The sequence below is a fragment of the Takifugu flavidus genome, chromosome 15 (genome assembly GCF_003711565.1).
Source record: "Takifugu flavidus isolate HTHZ2018 chromosome 15, ASM371156v2, whole genome shotgun sequence".
NCBI lineage: Eukaryota > Metazoa > Chordata > Actinopteri > Tetraodontiformes > Tetraodontidae > Takifugu > Takifugu flavidus.
The window spans coordinates 12,362,165-12,385,626 of record NC_079534.1 but is presented as its reverse complement, the minus strand read 5'-3'; the positions used below and the strand labels follow the sequence as shown (position 1 = coordinate 12,385,626).

Here is a 23,462-nt window from a genome sequence, read left to right as displayed (position 1 = left end):
TTTGACTTCCAGCTGGCTCTGCACCGCCACGTTCAGGGGCGCGTGTTCAGGGTGACGCTCTGAAGCTGTTTATCAGCTCCACTTCTGTGGGGTTGTTTTCAGTCCTCCTTCGATCGAGCGGCTCAGACTGGGGCGGGGACGGAAGAGTCCCCGGTGGGACCGTGCTGGTGAGATAAGATGGTGCATGTTGTTTTTGGCGCACGTGTTCCTCCGCGGTTTGTCCCAGAAAAACACAAACCACCTCTGGAGCAGCGCGGCAGCACCAGACGACAACCAGAGTCTTCGTGTCTCGATTTGAAGTGTTTTGGTTATCGGAGGCTCACAAACATCGAGCTAACTAAGAGAATCCTAAGAAAGGGTCACAAAGATCAAACTCATCTCCTGAAGACAGGACGGAGCAGCGTGTTCTGTTAAGGTCCAGTATGCGTTCCCGAACCTCCCTGCTGGATTTGAGCGTGAGCAGGATTGTCGTGTTTGGGAGGTCGCCGTCGTTGTGGTGGTTGTTGATTCTCCTGAATAAACGCGCTCTCCGTTTGTTTCCCACCCGACCAAATGAGCTGTTGCCTGGTCTTATCAACCGTGACACCGGGACATTCTGGACCCAACCTGTTGTTTATTCTGAGACCCAATCGAGTTAAATGACTGAGCCCGTGTTCCTCCCGCGTCTGAGCGGCTCTTCTGAGCTCTTCTCTAGATCCAAATTCTGCCTGGGAAGAACGTGACGGCTTCCCTTTCTGTTCTCTGCCGTGGTTCCCCGTCGAAGGAGTGTAAAGGAATCTCATTGACCTAGTTAATAACTCATAGCTGCCTCCACCAGTGTGTGTGTGTGTGTGTGGGGGGGGATCTGCCGCAGTGACACACAACCAGATTGACTCGTCGTCTTCTTCTATGGGTTCCCCTACTTGCTGGATTGGTATCATTTAAACTGAAAGTTCTCCTGATTGCAGCCCTCGATGTTGCTACCTTTAAAGCAGAATTCCGGGCATCAAACATCCTGTTTGCGGCCGAACAGGTGAGAAGATTCAAACGTTGCGCCATAAAAGTGTCTGCTGCAGAAGCTCTGCAACGGACAGACGAACGGATTCTGGACGGACGCCTCCGCTGTCGTCATAAACGTGTCGCACCCACGCGGCGGCTGCACGTGGCTGCGGAGAGGCGGATGATTTTTGTCAAGGACGTTGAAAATGTGCTCGTATGTAAATCTTAACACTCAGACGATTTAATTAGAATCTTCTCCCTTCTAAAACTGATGGATCGTGTCGGTAGAAAAACACGGTGTTGATTTTGAGTGAGAGCTGAGGTTTATTGTCAATATTGGGGAAAAAACAATGATGTAACACCCGAATGGAGATATTCACATCTTCCGATCCAAAAACCTGATTATTTTATTAATGTGATGTATTAGAATTTACATTCTTGCCTCACAAAGACAACATGGTGTAAAGTTCTGAGCCCAAACGTTCATTCTGGAAAACATTATTTCTGTTTACTGATTTTGAAATTCTCCACTGAACTCAAATGAAGTGGATAAAACACCAGCTGTAGCGCGGAACGCCATCTTTATTTTACGCATGGCGAGCAGGTCGGGGTCGTAAACCGGAGCAGTGTGTGGACGGCCGTCCATGGCATTGTTGTCTCTGCTCTTAGTCTAAATAATTGATGATTTAATTATTCATTCAAATAACAGAAATGAGGATTTTTACGCATCTTTCAGCTATTTTGGGCTAAAACTGGTTCAAGACAGGAAGCCTGTAAAGCTTTACGTAAACTGGACCTGTCTGTAGCATGACACCGTTAAATCATGCTCCTATTTGAATGCTTAGAGCAGCATTTGGAGGCTAATTTTGGTGATCTGTATGTGCTTCTTTTTTCTTATTGAACCGCACTTATTTACATTTTAAATAAAGGAGGACATCAACAATGATCGATAATTTAATACAGGCCATAAAGGAAAATGCTTTGGAACCATTCTTGGCCCAGTTTGACGTCAAAATCCTCAGAAAACTGGAGACCTCCACCCAATGATATGATAATACGATCCTCCGTCTGTGCTTCTGTGGCGGCTCAGGACTCGGCTGGGGTTTGGTCGGAACGCACGTTTTCAAATCTGGCTGTCTTTGGTCGCTGGCTGCCCAATTGTAAAGACGGCGGCGTGCGTGCGGAGGCCCCGCCCTCTCATTACCCCTCTTTTGTGATCTTTCTGGCGCACACAAAGGGACAGCGAGCGGCCAAGTGCTGGTTAATGAAAAGTAGCCCGGGAGGGGGGTGAGGACGAACTCATTAGCAACCAGCTGGACAGCCCGGTGGCCCCCGCCGTCTACGCCCTCCTCCAACACGCCTTCCCTCCCCAGTAGAGAATAACAGTCTGTTGTCTGGCGGCTGTTAGCGAAGGAGAAGCATTAGTGGAGACCAGAGTGGGTCAGGCTAATGCTGCACCATCCTGGGGGCCGCAGGGCAGGTTTACGCACGTCTTTACGCCCAAAACCATTAGCACGACGGGCTCAGCCGCTGTGAACTCTTTCCTGTGTTTGACAGAAAATAACTGTTCAGGAAATCGCTATGGAAACCAAAAACAGACAGAGATGATCTCCAACAATTCTGATGTCACTGGACAAATATGCCAACTTAGCAGAACTTTGTTACCCAAGTTTGTTACATCGCCACTGGAAATTCCAACGGAAGGTGAAGTCAAATGTTTGAGCATCCAAAAGAGTCGATGTCAGAGGGCTGACGCCAGCCTGATGCTCCGGATCATTCTGGGAGAGCGAAATCTCATCTGATTACATTCCGGGTTACATCACCGCCGTTGCCCTCTGGTCGCTGCGTGTCTGAACCAACGGTATTTGTTTTGGCAGCACGGGAGACGCAGCATCGCTATCATTTTCCTGATCCGTCAGCAATATTTTCCCGCTCAAAGGGAATTCTCTGCTCCCGTGTGTCTCCTCTGGGTGTCCTGATGGGAGCAGAGCAACGCTCGCCACTCCTGCCCTCTGCATGTGGCGTCCTCTCGGTCTTTATCTCTGCACATGACACCTCACTGGTTCGCTGCCAGCCTGCTATCCCAGAATACTCGGGAGGGCTGCCGAGGAGCTCCCAGGCAGCTGAAAGGGCAGATCTGCCCCCCTGCTGGCTAATCTGAGTCACGCTGTCGCTTGTAGCTTCAACTGTTGCAACTGTATGCAAAAAGTAAGGTGACGAGGGTTGAGGTGTTGAGTGTGAGTGTCGCCACTCTACGTGCACGTTAGATGACCCCCAGTCTGAACCTCCACGTGTATGAAACTGGTTTTGACAGTCAGGGAAGGTTGTTGCTGAGTTCGCGCCCATTAGATGTGTCACAGTCGCACCGGTTCAGAGCTTCACCGGGCTGGGATCTGTAGTCGTTAGCAACGCCTATTTTGATCCACAAATGAACCATCGGTAAAAATAGACTTTTTTGGCAACGCCTCCTTGTGTCTGAGTGATAAAAGATCTCCCTTTTTCTGTGTGAGAATTTTCAATTTCGCTTATTCTGACTTTACCATGGTAACCAGGAATGGACAACTCAACCAGGCAACGGGTCATTAAATGCTGGAGAGGACATCTTGACTTTCTAAGGCAACAGATAAGAGTTTAACTCTGCCATTTCTTTTAGACAATATACATTTTAACAGTTAGCACAACAACAAGTTCTTGTTATTAGTTAAATCACTACCTTTCACGCCTAAAAGTCCTCTCAGGACTTCAGTTGCTGCAGCACAGTTAATCTGAAGCTCCTATTCTGTTTTTTTTCTTTTTTTTCTTCATATTTCTTGTCTGTCAGTCAAATGGTAAACGTGTCCAGGCTTTAAGGAGATTTGTTATAAATGAAAAATTCCATTAGCTTTACAAGAAAGAAAAAAAGGTTGACTGATCCTTCTTTGAGTGGATCTTAAGCCAATAATGACTTAATTTGATTTTCATGATGACGGCCTGGATGTTTGGTTCATGTCAGGCATCTTAAATTTATAAATCTGGTCCTCAGAAGTAGAACGCCATCTCGCCTCATCCTATGTTATATGTGCACCGACACGTTGTCTTCCTGTCACACATCTCAATAGACGTCGATGTTGTCGCAGATTTTTCAAGAGCAGACACATTTGAGATGTCGCCGACTTCATCCCGCTGAAGTGAGAAGTCGTCCTCGCGTGCTGTGGACATCGGGGACGCCGTCTCCATGGCTCCGCAGATTCTGCTCGGTTCAGACAGCGAGGATCTCGCAGCCGCCGCGGTCGTCTGACAGATATTAATGCCAGGGTGGGCCGAGAGCCACAGGCTGTTTACGAGATGCTGCGCTCCTCTGAGGGCGGTCTGACATTGGACTGACCTCAGCTGCATCCAGCCTGTCTGGCTGCCACGCATCCGGCTACGCCGACAGATGCGTGCAGACACGCCGCCCTGCCGCCTGCCTCGTGTTTGCAGCGGGATCCTATAGCAACGCCGATCAAAACGTAATTAGAGAAACGCGCATGGTGCTGCTGCGCGCGCTAGCACGCTCTGCTGGATTATGTTAATGCCGTTAGCCTCGACCGGTTAAGGGTTGTTTGTTTTTGTTTTCTTTGAGGGAACATTGAATTCCAGCGCGTCTGCGTTCGCGCGGTCCCCACCTCAGGTGGCCACAGATTGATCACCCTCATAAACAATGACAGAGCTATAAATCACGGAGCAGCAGCCAAGAAAAGACCTGCACCACCCAGATGGGGAAATTAAATCAAACCGCACTTATTCGCGCCGTATTAATCAATTTATCGAAAAGGATTAGGTTCCGCATCGAGCGCTCGTTCATTCAGATCTCGCTAATATAATCTGCCTCTATGCTCCTGACGGGTGAGCCATATTTATTCTGTTGTATTGGAGTCTTAGGCGGCTAAATCCGATATCAGAGAGGGTTTATCTGCATCCAGCGGCCATCCCAGCCCCTTTTGTGCTCGTTCCCCCAATCTGCCATCGGCCCTCCTTCCTGTCCCCGTTTTCGGTGGTCACCCCACACTTCCTGTCAAATCTCATTACCAAAGCCAGACGCCTCCCTCGGCCCGGTTTATCAGACTCTCAGCACAATCATAAATAGGCCAAGCTGTTGAGGATAGATGCTGCTGAAAATACACTCGCCGTTCCCATTCTTATTCAACAGCCACTTCCTCCCAACATTGGAGTTTTGTGTCTCCGTGTGTCGCTACTCTGCTTTTATTTTTCTGCCGTTCCTCCCCGCGTTTACATTGGACTGAGGATAATGGTGTAGTAGCCACTCCTGACACTGCCATAACGGTTCTGCTGAGTAACGCCGGAGGTAATAATTAAGCATAGAGGCATCGTCTCACATGCATATTTCAAACGACGCCGTCTGAGTGCTCGATGCAAATCCAGCCAAAAAGCCGAATCCCAGATCTTCTCCGTCTGAAGCAGTTAAACCCGTTCCTCGCGTTGTGCATTCCAAGAGTGGGTTCCACCTTTAAACCAGTTCACCTGGGAATGTGGATGGTTGAGATGATAGTTAGTTATCTTCCAATGAAGCCGTCGTCTCCGTTTTGATAACGTAATCTCAGTTCCTCCTTTTTCTGTTGAGCACCACCACCCAAAGTCCCCGTTCACCCGGGCTTAAAGGGGCCGAGGCTGGATCGGTCTTGTCATGAGACGCTGCTCTGAACACACAGACCTTTATGACTTCAACCAGGAAAACCACAATCGCTGAATATGTCAGATTCCTTAAAGTTCTCGGTAGTGTTTGCACATTAAAATAAAGCACATCGATGTCCGATGCCAAATGTTTTATCTGTTCATAAATGGTATATTCTGGCCTGGAGGGGTATACTCTGGTACCTAGAGCAACCCCTGTGTAACTACAGGCATCTAATCCTGTAAGATATCTGAGGCCAAGGGGAATCAAAGCAGCCAAACTGGTGCTACAGCCAACTCCCACCCCAGCTGAAGCTGCCTGCCAGCCTGCATGACTACATGACTGCCTGACAACCGCTAACCCGCGCCAGCAGGCCTGTGAGAGCAGCGCTCAGATGAATGACCCCTGTCTGCTTGTGCGTGCGCGCTATTTCTGTGGCGAGCTTCTGTGCAATTGTGTGTTAAAGTGGAAGAAATGCAGCTGTGTGCGTATCTGTTCCTGTACTTGTTACATGGTCGGTACCAAAACACTCATTCTACTAGGAATGTGAGGACGGATGTCAAAATTGGGTTTAGGTTAGGGTGTTAGCATAGTGTGTGTTCCTTCTAAACTTGGGCAGGTCATCTCGGTAAGGAAGGCCATTTGTGCTGATCCTCACAACTTCAAGGGATTAAAACTTCTATTCTTTGACCTTTTATTTCGACTCAAAGGCAAACGCAGGTTCCAGTTGGACGTGGACACTAACAGTAGTGTGATGCAGGGATCCCGAGGGATCCCAGAGTACACCTGAACACGGGAGAGAACATACATTAATTGCTTTTATGGAGCCAGGATGTATTGAATAAGATGGGGAGAAGCAACCTTCAGTCCTTAGACACAGGACTGGGGAGGCGGGACACTACATAGAGGGTTGAAATTATATTTATATATTAATCTCTGACCGTACTGTTGTTTCTCAACTATATGTCTACGTACAGAAAATAAGGATCATGTTTGTTTGAGGATTCTGAAGGGCTTTACAGAAGATGTAGTCTAATCCGCTGTCTCCCCAGAGAGATTAGCTTTGTCACCAGGGCTGGGAATTAAACCACGGCTGGTGTTGGAGATACTGGTGTGGCCACAGAGCCGAGGGGGGAGGGGATTGGCTCAGGTCGCGTGTGAATTCATTTATCTGGTCTGTAATTGGCCAAAAATTACAGTAAATAGCTAAAAACCCCAGTTAGCGTTTGTCATCATCAAATGAATCATAGGTTGCATAAACTAAGACTTTGATTATGTACCTTTCCTTTATATAAGGTCATATATTTTAAAAACACGGTCTGATTAAAAACAATCAGGATTTAATGTTACTTTTAAATCTGTTCAATTTTTTTTTTTTTTGATGCAAAAGGAAATTGTTTCATTTCAGTCTGAGGTTGGCAAATGTAGTTTCGGTGTTGCTCGGTCTCTCATTTAAAGCGCCACCCACACGGACGCGCCTTGACAGATATCAAACGCACCCTGATGCTACATGAAGAGCAGGGGAAGCTGCTCCTTAGGACTTATTTCCTCTTTAGCCTTTCATGCCATGTAACACATTTGGACCTGACTTTTACAGAAGGGCGGCCGTACGAAACCCTGTTTTAGTTTCCACGCGGTCACAGGTCCAGCTCCTGAGTCAGGTCCGTCTCCGACCCTGGACCAAACAGGTTCAGGCTCACACTTTCCGTGCGGGCGGCTGCGAATGATTCACTCTGTCCCTTGGGTCTATTCTGGCTGCAGAGCTTCTACTGTGAGGAGTTTTCCTACATCTCATCGCTGTCGTCTCAAACAGCTACAGCTGCCCCGCTGATGAATAAAACACTAAATCCAGGCTTTACTCAGGAAACCTCAGCATCCTGCCTTTAACACCACCCTCCCACCCTTCTCTTGATTTCCTCTCCTCCCAGTCAAGCTCTCATGTTCTTATTGAGCTGCAGGTGATGGTTACAGGGGGTCGATAGGGTTAGAATGCAGAGGACCTCTAATATGGGCTGGAAGACAGAATTCGACGTGCTAAAAACAGCTGCTTTTTAGCTCTGCACAAATGTGAATACTTTATTTGAATGTTCGGATGTCACAACTGTAATGTGAATGTTGGCAAACTCGGTTCTTCCAGTGCGCCTGGTGGCGTGTTTTGAATATGGAAATACTGACATAATTTTAACAGTACAAGGATTCTCTGTATTAAATTTAGGCAGAGTTTTATTTAACGTGTCCCAGAATGTCGGATTATTATTTAAACATCTGTTTTTAATGACCCCTCTTGAATATAATGTGATCTTTTTTTGTCTTATTGCAGACTGTGCTGAGGAGACGAGGGAGCAGGGAAACCTTTAAAGACAAAAAATCCACTTCTCAGGTAAACATCCATAGATTCCATATGGTCCCTGTAAATCGTCTGTTAAGGACACGACGCACATAAAATAGCAGAAACTAGCATCATCAGATTAGCATCAAGAGCTAATCTGGTTTGATGATATTACGCAGCGTTTGATTTTAACGTCGCGCATCTGATCATCTGTAAGGAGCCTGCTGAACCGCCAGTTTCCACCAGTCGTAACGGGTGCGCCGGTGCCACCGTGTTCATCTTTAGAAAGTTTCATTTGTCTCCCTCTCAGGAGGACAGCGCGGACCTCAGGTGTCAGCTCCAGTTTGCTAAAGAAGAGTCCAGCCTGATGAGGAAGAAGATGGCCAAGCTCGGCCGTGAGAAAGACGAGCTGGAGCAAGAGCTGCAGAAGTACAAGTCGGTCTACGGAGACGTGGACAGTCCCCCCCTTGGCGGAGTGCGCCGGTGGCGGCCCTCATACGACGCGAGAGGCTGAGCTGCGACTGCGGCTCAAGCTGGTGGAGGAGGAAGCCAACATCCTGGGCCGGAAGATTGTGGAGCTGGAGGTGGAGAACCGCAGCCTGCGGGCGGAAAACGACGACCTTCGCTGTCAGTATGAGAGGGACTGCTTTGGCCGGGAGCCCTTCTCCAGCATGCCCTCCTCGCCGTACGGGGGCGACGCGCTGGAGTCGGCGAGCGAGCTGCGCCGGCATCTGCAGTTCGTGGAGGAGGAGGCCGAGCTGCTGCGGCGCTCCATCTCCGAGATCGAGGACCACAACAGGCAGCTGACGTCTGAGCTCAATCGCTTCAAGTTCGGCCTCGGTGGCGGCTCCGGACTTGTTGGTGAAGAGGGCGCCGAGGGTCTGCTGTTCAAACCCGGCAACGGGAGCGGCGGCAATGGCGGGATGATGATGGAGGAGCTCAAATCGGCACGGATGCAGATCAACGAGCTGAGCGGAAAGGTTATGAAGCTGCAGTACGAGAACAGAGTCCTCATCTCGAATGTCCAGCGGTGCGACCTGGCCGCGCACCTGGGCCTCCGCACCGGCAGTCCGCGCGACAGCGACGCCGACAGCGACGCCGGTCGGCGAGACGCCGCCGAGGAGGAAGAGGCCGGTCGGCTCCTCCTCCTCCACCCCAAAAGAGAGGGCCCTGTGGGGGGCGAGAGTGATTCGGAAGACCTGTTTGAGAAAACTGGAACCACCTCAGGGTTGGGAAGCATCAAGCCCTCGGATGGCAGCGAGCTCAGCGCCACAGAGCTGGCCAACCGCAGAAGGGAAGAGCGGGAGTCGTTCGGCAACGTCAAGCGCGAAGCCGAACGACTCGGGAGGACGGTGGACCGCCTGATCAACGACACGGACAGCCTGATCCTCGAGGGCAGGCTGTTGGTAACGACAGGAGAGTGCCTGGAAGGGGGCACACCTTCGGGAAACAAACCAAACACCCAAGTCCTGGACACCATCAACACGCGCATGAAGGCCTTTCGCACTGAGCTCCACATCTTCACGGAGAAGATGGACCGAGCAGGTGAGGGGCTGAGAGAGAGGACGGAGGACCTTTCCCCTATGCCCAACCTCACAGAGTCCAGCAGCTTCCTGTCCACCGTCACCTCCATGTCCCGGGACTCTCCCATCGGAACCTTCGGAAGAGACCTGGTCACAGACTTCCAGGTAGGTTCAGTAGATGATTTCTAACGTGAATTCTCTGTTCGTGGAGAATGAGCATGGGTGTGTTAGCGTGCAAGTTAGCATGTTGCTCCGTCCTCAAGACCTCTGATGTCTGGCCACAGTCGGGACAAGAGGCTGGAAAACGCCATCGTGCTTAATTACCGGTACTTTTAACACAGCCGTGGATGGAATCGTTCCATTTGCAGGGTAAACAAACCCACAAACAAGATAAAGATGCAGAATAAATTTGTTAATGTGAAATTTATGTTAAGCCTAAATGGCCCCAAGTGGGACTGATCACTTAAACCTAACAAAAAAACCCTTCACTTTGACCTACACTCAAAAAAATCTGCTTATTAAGGGCAATAAGATGCCGTTTCTCAGCAGAACTCACCCTGGATTAGTCACATTTATCCCTCTCTCACCATTAGAGGGTCCTGCTCTCGTCGGTTTGTGTGGTTTGTTAGTCTAAAAATGTGAAGAAATCACTGTTGAGCTCATCAACATCGACTCCTGAGCTCTTCACCCTCTTCCCAGGTCTGTTCTTAGCGACACTAGCTGCTAACTGCTTTTTAATTGATCCACGCACCCTTGATTAAGAAGGTGTTTTAAGGCCACTCTGAATTTTTTAGGGGGGGAACTGAGAAAAAAGGTCATAATTTTGCAAGAATAAGGTTGTAAATTAACATGAAACGTGCACAAATTTATCCGAGGCCGAGTCCAGGTTTTTTTTAAATAGTTTTCAACGTCCTGATGTTGATGATATTGTAAATTTACAGTCATAGATTGATCAGAAAGTCGGAAATTTATGACAATAAAGTCAAAATATAACAAATGAGATGAGTCAGATGCGCGATATCCATTCTGGAAGATCTACTTCGGTGGTGACTTTGTTCTCATCAACACGAACGAACCCAAAAGGTGTTTTTTAGAAAGTGTTTTAGCTCAAAAACATTGATTTCAACCACATAATCAGCTCCACCAGTACAGAGATGTTCTTTCATAAAGACCATCAGCCATGTCAGCGACTCCAGCACGAGTTTTGACTCATTTCATACTGGTCCAATAGAATTAGACGCTAACACAAAGACAAAGTGAGGTTCCAGGCCCCTGCAGCACGAGTTACCGCCCAGCTCTGCCACGCCGGCGCTCAGGATGTCACTCTGAGGCCACCGTTGCCGCCGCCTCCCTCCACCAGCACCACCATTGCCGCTTCTCGCCGCTGCCACATTCACATTCCGCATCTCCATGTGCATCATCAGCCGCCCCGTCCGCCTTCTCTTTCCCGCACCCACGCTCCTCCGCTCCACCGGGGGGGGGGGGGCTTTGAGGGCCATCGGTATGAGCGTTTCGGATACGGACGCAGCTTCTTCCATTTGGCTCGATTCCTGACACGAGTAGCCTGGGATGTAACACTCGTGCAGACAATCTCGCCGCGAGTGTGAACATCATGTTCGTCCTACATTCACCCGGGATTCCAAATGTTGTTGCCATGGGGACAAAATGCAAATATGCATACTAGTCTCTAAAATAACCTCTTCTTAATTAAAAAAAAGTGCTGCGTAAGCAAGAGTTGTATTGCAGCGCAGCATAACGTGCCCTCAGTCCTTCGGGGTCATTTCTGTGTCGCCTGAGGAGATCTGGGCGGCGTTACGGAACACCACAAACTCACCTCACTGCGCTTTGCAGCGTCTGAAGCTTTGTCCATGCACGTGGGGCCACGTCTCTGCTTTGCTCCTCTCCAACTGTCTGTTTTTTTTTTTTGTGGTGGACGCTGGGTGGTTCGCTCAAAACTCTCGTACCTTCAAAGCAGATCTGCTAAACAGGAAGTTCTTTGTCCTCTGGGAGGCGTTAACCAGTGGTGCAATACTGCAGTGAATGGAGGGAACCGTGTGAGCGCAGCGGCATTTCTGTGCACAGCCGTGGTGATATTTACACCCTCAGTAGAGAAGTTTAGTGATTTCAATTTAACCTCAAAGTTCCATAACTCATCTTTTTTTTGCGTTTATCTCTCATAATACCGAGATTTTGATAACCCACAGTGTAAGAAAGCTCCTAATCCAGAGGCAAATAACTCACACACCCTCCTTTAAAGTCTTTTTGATGACGCTCCCTCAAAAAGTGCTCAGATCACTTGGTAGCTCCCGGATTTCCTCCGTTTTCCTCTCTTAAAGTGGCACCTTTTGCGCCTTTTCCTCCGTGAGCGGATGTGAAATCACAGCTCGCCTTTGCGACGGAGTCTGATTCATTGGCGCGCCAACCCTCCGCTCGTGACGGTTGCTCATTTCTGTCTGCAGGTATGATTGTTTAATGTTGAACCTGTTAGAATAAGATGTGTATCATCATTCCTTTAGTTCCCTGCTTCTTTGACTCACAGGGTTGTGTTGAAAACCCTCTAACCTGCTAGCTGGTGCTCCGCAGGTCTGGCGCGGTATCTCTCAGATGTTGGTTTAGACTCATGTATCCCTCATTGCATGCGCTTCATAACAGGTATTTTGCATTCTTTCCCCCCCCGGTTCCCTCTCTTTGTTCCTCTTTGTGTTCCCACCAGATGTTTCAGCCCATGATTTTGTTCATCCTCATTCTCGTTCTCTTCTCTTCTCTCTCGTACGCTGTCATCTTTAAGTTGTTCTTCCTCTTTGCGCTGTTCTTCATACTCTAGTCTGTTTAGTTTTCTCCACGTAGTCTTTTATTTTGGGGGGGATTTTAGCGCCTTTACCCATTTTTTATTTTATTTGTCCCCCCCTCACTTTCTGTTGTTGTCCCCTCACATTGTCTCCTGTCTGTTTTCTCCATTAATCACCTCACGCATCTGCCCCAATACCCCCACTCCCCACCCTCCTCGTACACTACACCTGTCTGCCCCCTCCCCCACCCCATACATTTTCACATCCCCTACCTTCCACTCCCCTCCCCCTGCCCTTTCCAACCCTACGTCACTCACAGTCCGGTCAGAGGGATGAGCTGGAGTGGCGTCTAGGACAGGAGCGAGGCGTGGAGTCCCAGAGCCAGAGCCAGGCTGGGGGTCAGGCCCAGAGCAGGGGAGCCACAGGATTCACTAGGTACCACAGGCCCCTGGCTTTGAGTGTAGAGGTCAGTGCCTCCTCCCTCCTCCCTTCACCGATGGGACTGAGCTGAAACTGGACTCTATTTTCTAATCACTTTACAATCAAATGTAAATTGGTCTGTGTTGGGTTCTTCTCTGTGGAGCAGCCGACCCCCCCTCCTGTGGTAAGACCCCCTGGAGGGTCATTAAACCTGTTAATATTTAACGTTGCTCCGGTGTTTGTTCTGGTTTTGGAGCTTCTGGAGTTCACCACAGAAGGCAGGGCCAAGGCTGCTCTAAGGAGTCGGCCAGCCCACGTTCACTACAAGAGAAAATCTGGCGTTCCTTGTATTTTATTGATGAAAATTGTTATCTGAAGGATATTTCAGATGAGATTTCACACTGATTTGGGTTCTGCTCAGTCCAGCATGTCTAACGAACGCACCTCCATTCACTCAGTGTAGTCCCACAACAAGAATCCACTCCCTCAACGACTGATTCTCTCTTCATTTGGTATTTTTCTCCTTTTACTTTAAGGTTTTTTATCGCTTGTTATTTCCATACCATTTCTCCTTGAACATTTTGATTTGAGGGCCGCGAAGAAGGTCGGTCGAAGCGCTCCTCCAAAGTTTAAATTCAGTCTTTGTGGAAGTACACCGGCCCCCACCTGTCCTCACTCGGCACACTCCAGGGGTTTTCGCTTGTTCCCGTCAGATCCCTCGTGTGACTCAGCTGTTCGCCGTAGCGGCGGGGACGGCTTCCTCATCGCTGCCGCGCGTTTGCGAGGTTTCCGACTGTTGCGTAATGCAGAGTCCTGGCAGCGGAGATGCTGCACGTTTCTCTGACAGCTACACTTACAGCACATTCATGCTCTTTCTGTCCATGTGCTTTCTGTATAATCTGCGAGGTGAAGGGAATGAATGGAAAAGCGGATACAGCGGGATTAACTCTGCGCTGTCAGCCTGCGTGATTTGCATTTGACATTGGGCTGACAGGGAGGTGATCCAGGGTCAGCACACGCAGAACTGCTCAGCTTTTACTTCATTAGACGGCAGCATAGAAATGGCCAACATGTATATAAAATTACCTCATATGCTTTAAAACGTCTACTACCGAAGCACTGAGAACGCATAGTTTGCAACTACAGTACGTTAACCAGGGTTTAACACATCGTCCACGCTAAAATCCAAGTGGAAAAATGTCCATTTTTGGGATTTAATTTTATACTGTTGCAATTTATTCTTTGCAGCGTCTCGTCGCTTGCTTCCCTCTTCACCCAAACACTCACACACACACACACACTGAGCTCAGTAACTGACTTCAGTCAAACATGTCTGTTTAATCAAAAACTAGGATGATGCTGTCGATGGTGAAATATGCCATCATGTGCAGCATTAAACACTATTTTCTTCGAGGTTATAGACTAAAAGTAGACATATTTGCACCTCATAGACTTTTTTAAATGGATGTTATTTATTTGAGGCTGTTTTGTGTTATTGTGGGTTCAGCTCCGGGAAACGCTCGCTCCTGACCTCTCACTTCGCTTGGATCATGAACGAAAGCTGCGAGTGGCAACAGAAGAACGCGAGTCTGCGGCTCCACAGGTACAAACATACCTGTCTCACACACACGCACACACACACACACCACACACACACACACACTGAGCTCAGTAACTGACTTCAGTCAAACATGTCTGTTTAATCAAAAACTAGGATGATGCTGTCGATGGTGAAATATGCCATCATGTGCAGCATTAAACACTATTTTCTTCGAGGTTATAGACTAAAAGTAGACATATTTGCACCTCATAGACTTTTTTAAATGGATGTTATTTATTTGAGGCTGTTTTGTGTTATTGTGGGTTCAGCTCCGGGAAACGCTCGCTCCTGACCTCTCACTTCGCTTGGATCATGAACGAAAGCTGCGAGTGGCAACAGAAGAACGCGAGTCTGCGGCTCCACAGGTACAAACATACCTGTCTCACACGCACGCACACACACACACACACACACACACAGCGATCGGCTTTGTGGCTACAGCATCATACCACGCTACTGCTGCCTGTTAGAATATGTGAGCACTTTAAAACATCCGAGTCTCTTTTAACAACACTCCTGCAGCAGGAAGACGAGCATTTACATCTTCAGGGCCACCAAGGCGGCCTGGAGCTGCCGGGGCTTCAGAGTCACGAGGCGCCCTGGACTCAGGAGCGAGCAGCGCTGCAGCAGGAGGTCCGCCTCTTCAGACGCAACACTGTCATCTTCTACATGAAACTCAGGTCGATGCTGATGCGCCGGAGACTCAGCTGCAAGGAGCAGGAGGAGACAGCCCAGCCAGAGGTGAGTCCCTGGTCACCTGGACCTGAGAAGACTTTACTTTAGAAGGTGCTCTGTGCTTCTGAGGTCATTGCTAGGTTGATTCGTGCAGATTCAGATGGTGCACAGGTGAGGATTTATCATTTTTCTTCTGCTTAAAAGGAGAATTCTGGTCCAATTCAACAAGGGGCTCTTGTCTTGTCTTGCGCCTGTCAAACGGATGGACGCCTGTCTTCAGCTGAAACACCTGATGTTGTTCTATGTGTTTCACACGTCCCAGTTTGAAAAGTTGGAGGGCATCCCAGACCTGGGAGAGATAGCGGAGCAGACAGAGGGGGAGCCAGCGCGAGATGAAAGACTGGGTTTAACTCAGGCCTCCAGGGACGTTCTTGGGGTCGGGACCGTGATTCCTCAGCAGGTACCGATACAAGTGCACACAGAACCTGACAAAACTGTTCCCCAGAGGGTTCGTGTTGCCAATAAGTGCTATTAAGCAATGATTCCATAATCAGTACTCCATATTACAAAAGAAAATAGATGCGACTGTGTTTAGTTTGCAGGAAAACTACACTCTATTCTGCTAACACACCTGCCAAATTAAAAACTATATTATTGGATGGGGAGTTTGCACGTCATTATTTTCCTCATTCATTTTAATTGCGTTCAAATGAATACTGGCAAGTCTGAAGTCCTGATGTCTGATGCCAGATCTGACCTAGATAACTAGTTAAAGACTGTAATTATGCTGCGTACAGATGGCCTCACTGGTACAGTCATCTCCTGTTGTTACTTTTATCAGTCAACAACTATGAAGAGCAAAGCAAACTTGATGTTCTTTATTAGTTTTTGGATGCCGTATTAGCCCCCTCCTTGCAATCTGCTTTCCTCAGCAGCAGATCAGCAGATGCAGATTTGTAGATTTGAATTATTAACAACGCTCAGCGCGTCTAGAGCTACAGGCGGCCAGCTGCAACAGCGTGCTGCCTTCAGTCGGCGGCAGGACGTCTTGTGACAGTAGTACGTTAGTGTCCCTTCAAAAGCTCAGACCTTCGAAATCAGTCGTGGGGAAGGAAATGCCCAAAATCTGTTCCTGCCTTCAGCGATAATTTTGGCCTCGTCAGCCTTCTGCCTTTGTACCAACATGCGTGCACGTGCACGTTAGACAGTTATAGAGATGGAAGGCTTATTAATGATAAATAAATTACACAATAATCAAAATCTAGCGTCTTTTAATTGAAGAATAAGGATGTTTGGGGTTACAGTCCGTTTGTGTCCATTCGTGTGAGCGTTTGTGTTATTTAAAGTCAGGTTGGTGCTTAAACATTACGTTATTTAAATGGACACTGAGGGACAGATGGGGAAGGGGATGGAGGAGTCAGGTCAAAGTGATTTATCAAGCACTGTGGAAACAGGTTTATCCTCAAGGACTTTAAAGGGAAGCAAAGGACACCAGCCTGGATTACAACAAGAGGTCAAGAAAAAGATACGCCTGGATCTTCAATATTTCATTGGTTTGTGCTTCAATCTCTTGTGCAGCTCGAAGAGAATCGGAAAGTGCTGCAGGCCCTTCGAGCGCTGCTGGAGGAGTTTAGAGAGGAGCTGCAGGAGGAGGAGAAGCAGCGGTGCCAACTGCAGCAGGCCTACGCCAATGACAAAGCTGCCTGGGAGGTCAAGTGGGCAGAGATGAAGTGCCAGGTTGCGCAGGTACAGATGGCGTCTCAGCATTCTCCTTAAAGGGACAGGACACAATCTGGCGCAGGGAATTAGCAAAGCGTTCAACAAGGTGACAGTAAACATGTTGGGACAACCCTGCTGCACCATTCCAGCCCATTTGGGCCATTTTCTCATAAAATAGTGAATCATTAAATCAGCAAATCAAAGGAATAGAAGATATGTTCATCCAACATAACAGAGCTGGGACAATAATAGACAAGTACATGCATAATAAGGTTTAGTTAATCTAATAAGGCAACATATTGAAATAGACTGACTATGAATATGGATATCTAGTATGATTTCACAACAGAATTAAGGGTGCAAGAACGTGTGTTTATGGGAATAACCTGGTCAGTGTCCAGTGATGAAGTCGGTGTTAGTGTCGATGCTACTCTCCTGTCCTTTCAACACCTTGCTTGAAGCCTGTAAACGTCTACAGAACTTTGCGTCTACACACACTTTGCTTTCTACCATTTTGCTGTAATAACAGTGTTGTCTGTGTTATTGCCCTCAGCTCCTGAGCTAATATGTCACTCTAGGCTAGAAACAACCCTCAATCACAGCACCGTGGGAGTGGGTGGTCTTGGTCTGGTCTCAGTCACATTTGTTCCCGTTACTCTGTCACATTACACAGAGATCCGGTGACATGACACACACCATTCGTCGACATTAACACGCCACCGATGTAGCGTCACTCATGTTTGCTCGATGATACGTCAACATATAGCGTGCAGGGGTCTGAAGAGGTACCAGTACGGGCCTTTACATCACTGGAGCGACCGCTTTACTGGGAAATCCTGATGGTGTTGTGGTGGCCCAACACATTAGCTCACATAACATGGGTCAACATGTTGCAGGAGGAGGAGGAGGAGGAGGGTTCGCTGGAGGAAGAGGGGCCACTGTACCATTTACTGATTTAACATTGACGCTGATCAACCAAAAATGAATGTGTTGCTGCTCTTTGGCTAGTTGGAGGCAGGTGGCAAGACGCGGGGCGAAGCGCAGCGAGATGCCGAGTGGACCCTGAATCAGGAGCGTGAGGAGCATCTGCGTCTTCTGGCCGAGAGTCACAGCAGCTCGTTGGACCTCCGCTGGAAACTGCAGCACGGAGAGAAGAGGTGGGGCCGCGAGAGGGCCGACCTGCTGGAGCGCTTCGACAGGGAGCGGCAGGAGTGGGACGCCAACACGAAGGAGCTCCACCACAAGATGGAGAAGGTGAGACGATCACAGACAGATGAGCGATGAGTGACCAGCTCTGGATAAGCTGAATGTTGTCCATATATTATACATCCGCTTGTCAAGTTCTCAGAGCTCTTTCAGCTGTTACATTGACAAATTTCACTGTCAGGCAACTCTATAGTGGAGAAATATGATTCTCAAACAAAACTCAGCTGAAGTATCAGAAGGATTTTACTCACTATGCTTTTGGTGTTTGGGTTAAGTTCTTGCGTAGATTAAACGCCAAGAGCCATTATGTCACAAAGGCATCCTTAATAACTGATGCCCTTTGTAAGAGTTAATTAGAAATATGGTATCATCTCACCTCTCTCGTGTTTGATGTTCAGAGCAAGAGGCAATCATTAATATAAGATATATTATTAGCTTAGATAGCAGGAACCGGAATGATAGGAGGTGGAACGCACTCCAAATACGAGACTTTGATCAGAAAATAAACACGCTGATGCGCTACTAAGTGGAGACATGCAGCAGGAAGCAGCGATGCATTATTTAGTGACAGAGAGCAGGTCAACAGCTTGACAGCACAGCCAAAGGTGTGGCCGTCATCTCAGGCGATGAAATGCCACAAACCGCCACAACACATCACCTTAAGTGATGATATACTCGTCAGGTAGCAGAAATGTGCAGCTAGCTATGTTCTTAAGATACCAACTACAACTTGCAGTTAATCGTGTGGTGAAAAATATACACATATAATTTAAATTTTTTAACTGACATGCTTTCACCGAGATTCCAAGTATAACCTAAATAAATCAGAGCATAGGTTTTTAGCATAGATGTACTTCTCCCAGTTAAAACCATGTTGAAGTGCAACTGTGAGTAGCAAGTAACAAGTGTTACGCTAATAAACTAAATACCACTAGTGGGAAGTATCGTAAATATGATGAGGAGATTCTGTGACTTTCGCTTCCAGATTCTTTCGCTTCCAGAAAGGAAAAGGACAGGTCCAAGTAGAGAACCTTGAGGAACTCCGTGGCCAATCTAACACTGTAGAGTCACTGTAACCGGATGCTGGCAGCACAGTCTGATTTGCTATTTTCAGTATTGACAATATTGATGGCAGGACGCAGTAAGGCTGCTCCATCTTCAACAAGAGTCCATCTCAGTCGATCATAATCACTGCTGTCTGTCCAAATGCAGGGTGGTCCAGGGGTTAATAAATTAAAAAGGGCTCTTCATTTATTCAGTCTACTATCACTATGTGGGTCTGAGAGATATTCCAAGGATCTTAGAGCAGTGATGGTGACGCTCTTGATGAAAGAGTAGCAGAAGGCCTGGAGGATCCTCTTATTTACTCCGAAGCACTTGTGATGTATACGAGGTACTGCCTCTGGGGACATTTCCTGAGAATCTCCTCAATTAGAGGAATTAGAATTAGGAATTAAATTTTTAAAGATAGTGCCCAGGTGTTTGTGCTCCTCTGCAAGCTCACTGGGTTCTCCATAGATTTTGGTGGTGTCTGCTGCCACCAGATTCCTCAGTCTGCTAAAAAAAGGTTACCCCCCCATGTCTTTGGTTTAAAGACACAGCTTCACTGAGGTTATCGCACCTATTCACAAGGCTCATGGTGCTTCATTTTGCAGTTACAGAGAGAGGTGACCACACGGCGAGTTGAGGGCATCGAGGGCAACTCGGACCATGAAGGCGTATTTTCCACTCAGGACGTCACTCCCAGGTCACCTCGCCCCTGTACATCCACTCCAATCCCAGGGTCTTCCACTCGCTCCCACTCTGATTCTGAGGCCATGCTGGAGGAGCAGGGGGCTGTGATGAGGCTAAAAGGGCCAACGGAAAACCTGTTCCTGGATGCGCTGTCTTTAGATCCCCTTTGCGGCCTTGAGGTTCCTCCACCCTCCAGACTGGAGAGTGAGAAGAAGTTCCCCTGCATGGAAGAGGTAACACCAGCTCCAGAATTTAAACTCTTGATCTCACCATTGCACCTTATTTTGGGAATTTATTTCTAGCAGTTCATCACAGCATACTATAAAAGGGATGGATGGTACAACTGCAGACTGTCTACAGTGAATATTAGACGTTGCATTGACATATACATTCAGTATTAACCTTTCAGAATGATGGACTTTTAAACATTTTGTTTTTACAAATGTTGAACCAAATCTCTTCGCGGGATTTCATTTTTGTCTCGTGTTTCAGGCTCTGAATGAGATTTCAGAGGGAGAAGGTGATCTTGAGCATGGAGATGAGGAGCTGGGTGTTGGGAGTCTGCTCAGGTGACTTCATGGCAAAAGAATATTGATATTTCAACTGTGGTTTTGTGAGCGATACCTATTCAAATGGCTTCATGTTATTTAAGGTTCAGCTGTTTTGATGGGTGTTTTGTTGATCGATTATCTGCACAGAGCAAAGTCGGTGTGCTCAATGAGCGACTTCCAACGTTTAATGGACAGCTCACCATTCCTCCCCGTCAAGACTCGCAATGATGAACAGGTCCAAGATGACGTCACCCCCCCTCTATCTCCAGATGACCTCAAATACATTGAAGAGTTCAACAACAAGGGCTGGGACTTCCCAACGACTCCATCAGGTCCAGGTTCCACCCGAGAAACATCGACCATTGAGGCTCAGGGAGGGGAACGCGTTCTTGATCCATTCCATCCACCGGCCTGGTTTCTTACCACCAGCGCCACCCTGACCACCAGCACCTTGAGCAGCCCTGACCACTGCCACAAGTCTCCACTGAGGGGCAATGGTGCAGGGAGAGCAGAAAACTGTGGGATTCATGTCCTCCTTAGCCCCTCCAGGACTGGGGCAGCCGAGCACCCAACTGCCCAAGAGCCGGACTACCTGTATGCCAAAGGGACCAAAGCAAGGATTGGAGGGGAAGCTGGGGCGGGGGCCAATGGACCAGATGAGGTATTCAGCAGTGGGAGGTGGGCCTGCGGACTTCTGGAGGGTGGAGGATTAAGGACATCTCCAAACCAGTCCCCCATCTGCCCCACAGTGGGATATGCTTCACCACTGGACCTGCAGCTCTCTAGAAATTTAAGCGATGACATGAAGGAAGTGGCCATCTCTGTGAGGAACGCCATCCGTTCCCCACCAGGTCCCGTCGTCCGGGACACTGCCTGTCAAACGAATGGATTTACCACACGAGGGACACAGACCACCCAGACCATCAGCGTGGGCCTACAAACAGACCTGCTTAGGAACCTCACCAGCAGTCCCCACCGCTGCCTCACCCCAAAAGGCGGAGGCACACCTATTTCCTCGCCGTCCCGGAACACGAGAAAGGTGCAGTATTCACCTGTTGTCCAGAGCAAATTTGAGCGTCCCTGCTGCTCACCAAAGTACGGTTCGCCCAAACTCCAACGGAAATTGTCCACATCCAATAAAGTGGATCTACCCAATGCTTGTCGAACCGCCACCCCCACCACACCGCAGAAAGGCAACAGCGAGTCCGCCTGGGCTCGCTCCACCACGACTCGTGACAGTCCCGTCCATACCACCATCAATGACGGACTCTCCAGCCTCTTTAACATCATTGACCACACTCCGGCATCCTACGACTCCATGCAGAAGTTCAACAAGTCCCCCAGTCGCTCTCGTCCTGGCCCTCCCTCCGCTATGGATCCTTGCCATCCTCAGGGTGTTCTCGTGCAGGAATTCCTTCGGACAGCTCGTGGGCGCTCACCCAGTCCTGTGCAGCTTATAGTGGAAACGCAAGGCGACAAAAACCCAGAAGTGGTGAGCATACGGCAGGACCTTTCAGCACCGCCTGGCTACACGCTGGCTGAAAACGCAGCCCGAATCCTGAACAAGAAGATGCAGGAGCAGAACTTAAGAGAGGAGCGGAGGCTGCAGGCCGGAGGACAGAGCAGAGACAACAACAGACAGGCCGACACAGACCGACAGCCAGGCTGTATGGAGGTAAATATACCAACTGAAAGGATCGGTTGTTTCATCCTACAGCCCTGTGAATGTGGTATATTCTGTTTCTAATCAGAGAATATCGATGCTCTTTTTCTCAGATGAAAAGCTCTGACTGATGCACTGGTAAAGGTGATATATTTGATGACTATATTGAGCTTTCCTTCCTGGCTCTATGTGACGTAGATGCTCTCGGGTCTTCTCATGTGCCCAATCACTGCAGTACGGCTTTCATTTCATTGCTTTTGCTACTACTGAGGCATGACTGAGTCAACTGGGAAACGAAACCCTCAGTAGGGTTGTGTAGCGACGGGGCCATCGTCAGGGCAAAATTCAAAATGGTTCCGGTTTTTGAGGTTGTTAGAGTCCTCTAAAAGAACCACCAGCTGGCCCTGTTTTTACCAGCCGCTCAGCAACACTTAAGAAAAAAAGAAATGACTGAGAGGTAGCAGGAGAAGAACACGTTCATCTACTGGACTGTGGACGGCACCATAATCCCACAGAATTGTCCTCCATCATCATCAGCTAAACAGTTAAACATTTTCAGTTAGCAAATGTTCATTGAACGCTGCCATACACTCTGTACTGCAGATGTGGATATGCTCGGCACAAATATTTTAAAAAATATTTCAATTTAACAGTGTAGCATGTAAATGTAGAGTATATGGATGTATACCGCACTGTGTTGCTAATTATACCAATATTGGCATATTACCATGTAGTAACACTTCCCCAGACTGTACTGACTGAGAGTCATGGTTCAACGTTTCTTTGGGTTTCTTTCAAGTCTTTGAAATCTGCCACAGGCTGTCTATAAAATGATTTATATTCCTTTCCGACCTGACTTTACCTGGTTAACATTTCCTCGTTTATTTTCCCTCCTTCTCCCCCTTTGTCTCCTCCCATCTGGGTGTTATCTCCCCCTCTCCCTCGCCATCCGCTGTACTCTGATCCAGAACCACACTGTAATACTAACAACTCCTTGGGGATTATAACTCTGCTTGTCTCCATGATGTAAGTTCCTCTTCCTCCTTCTGCTCCTCTGCAAACTTTAGCCACAGCCACACGGATGTCACCCCTCACGCCCTGCAGACCCCTGTCCTCCTCCTCCTCCACACCCTCTCCATAGATGCATGCTTCACAGGACAACAGAGTGACAGTGTGTCGACTCATCGAAGTGATGTCAGAAAGTCCTGTTTCTTCATGTTAACACATGCATGCTCTGTGCTTGTTTTTCTTATATATATTCTTTTTTTGTTTAGTAAGACCATTTTAAAGGACCATAATGGTGTTACTGCATGTTTTATTCCATTAACCATAAATCACATCTATGTTGCGGTATCGCGCAATCAAATCTTATACGACTGCACTCGGAAAATCAGCTTTAGAAGATTAACAAAGGGATCGGAAATCAGTTACAGTGGACATTTATTAAGCTGTAATTACGTCAGTGAGCTGAAAACAGCTTCTGATTTGATTAATATTGTTGCCCATAGAACATCAAATTCAAGGAGAAGGGCTTTGTCCAGGCAAGGGTCTGCTGGGTCTTCAACCCCTAAGCGGGTTGAACATGTGACCTTTTTTAATGTTTTATCAATCTGGACAAAATGGA

At 48.1% G+C, this 23,462-nt stretch overlaps 1 protein-coding gene across 1 annotated transcript in view; it reads left to right on the top strand.

Moving 5' to 3' along the window:
* LOC130538396 (microtubule cross-linking factor 1) overlaps positions 1–23,462 on the top strand; it is a 30,683-nt gene that overhangs the window by 3,683 nt on the left and 3,538 nt on the right. The window contains 12 exon segments of the mRNA XM_057055891.1: positions 7,950–8,009; positions 8,269–8,420; positions 8,422–9,646; positions 12,590–12,736; positions 14,198–14,293; positions 14,813–15,031; positions 15,288–15,425; positions 16,544–16,711; positions 17,693–17,938; positions 19,546–19,857; positions 20,117–20,193; positions 20,323–21,850. Of these exon segments, the coding sequence (XP_056911871.1) occupies positions 7,950–8,009; positions 8,269–8,420; positions 8,422–9,646; positions 12,590–12,736; positions 14,198–14,293; positions 14,813–15,031; positions 15,288–15,425; positions 16,544–16,711; positions 17,693–17,938; positions 19,546–19,857; positions 20,117–20,193; positions 20,323–21,850 (4,368 nt within the window).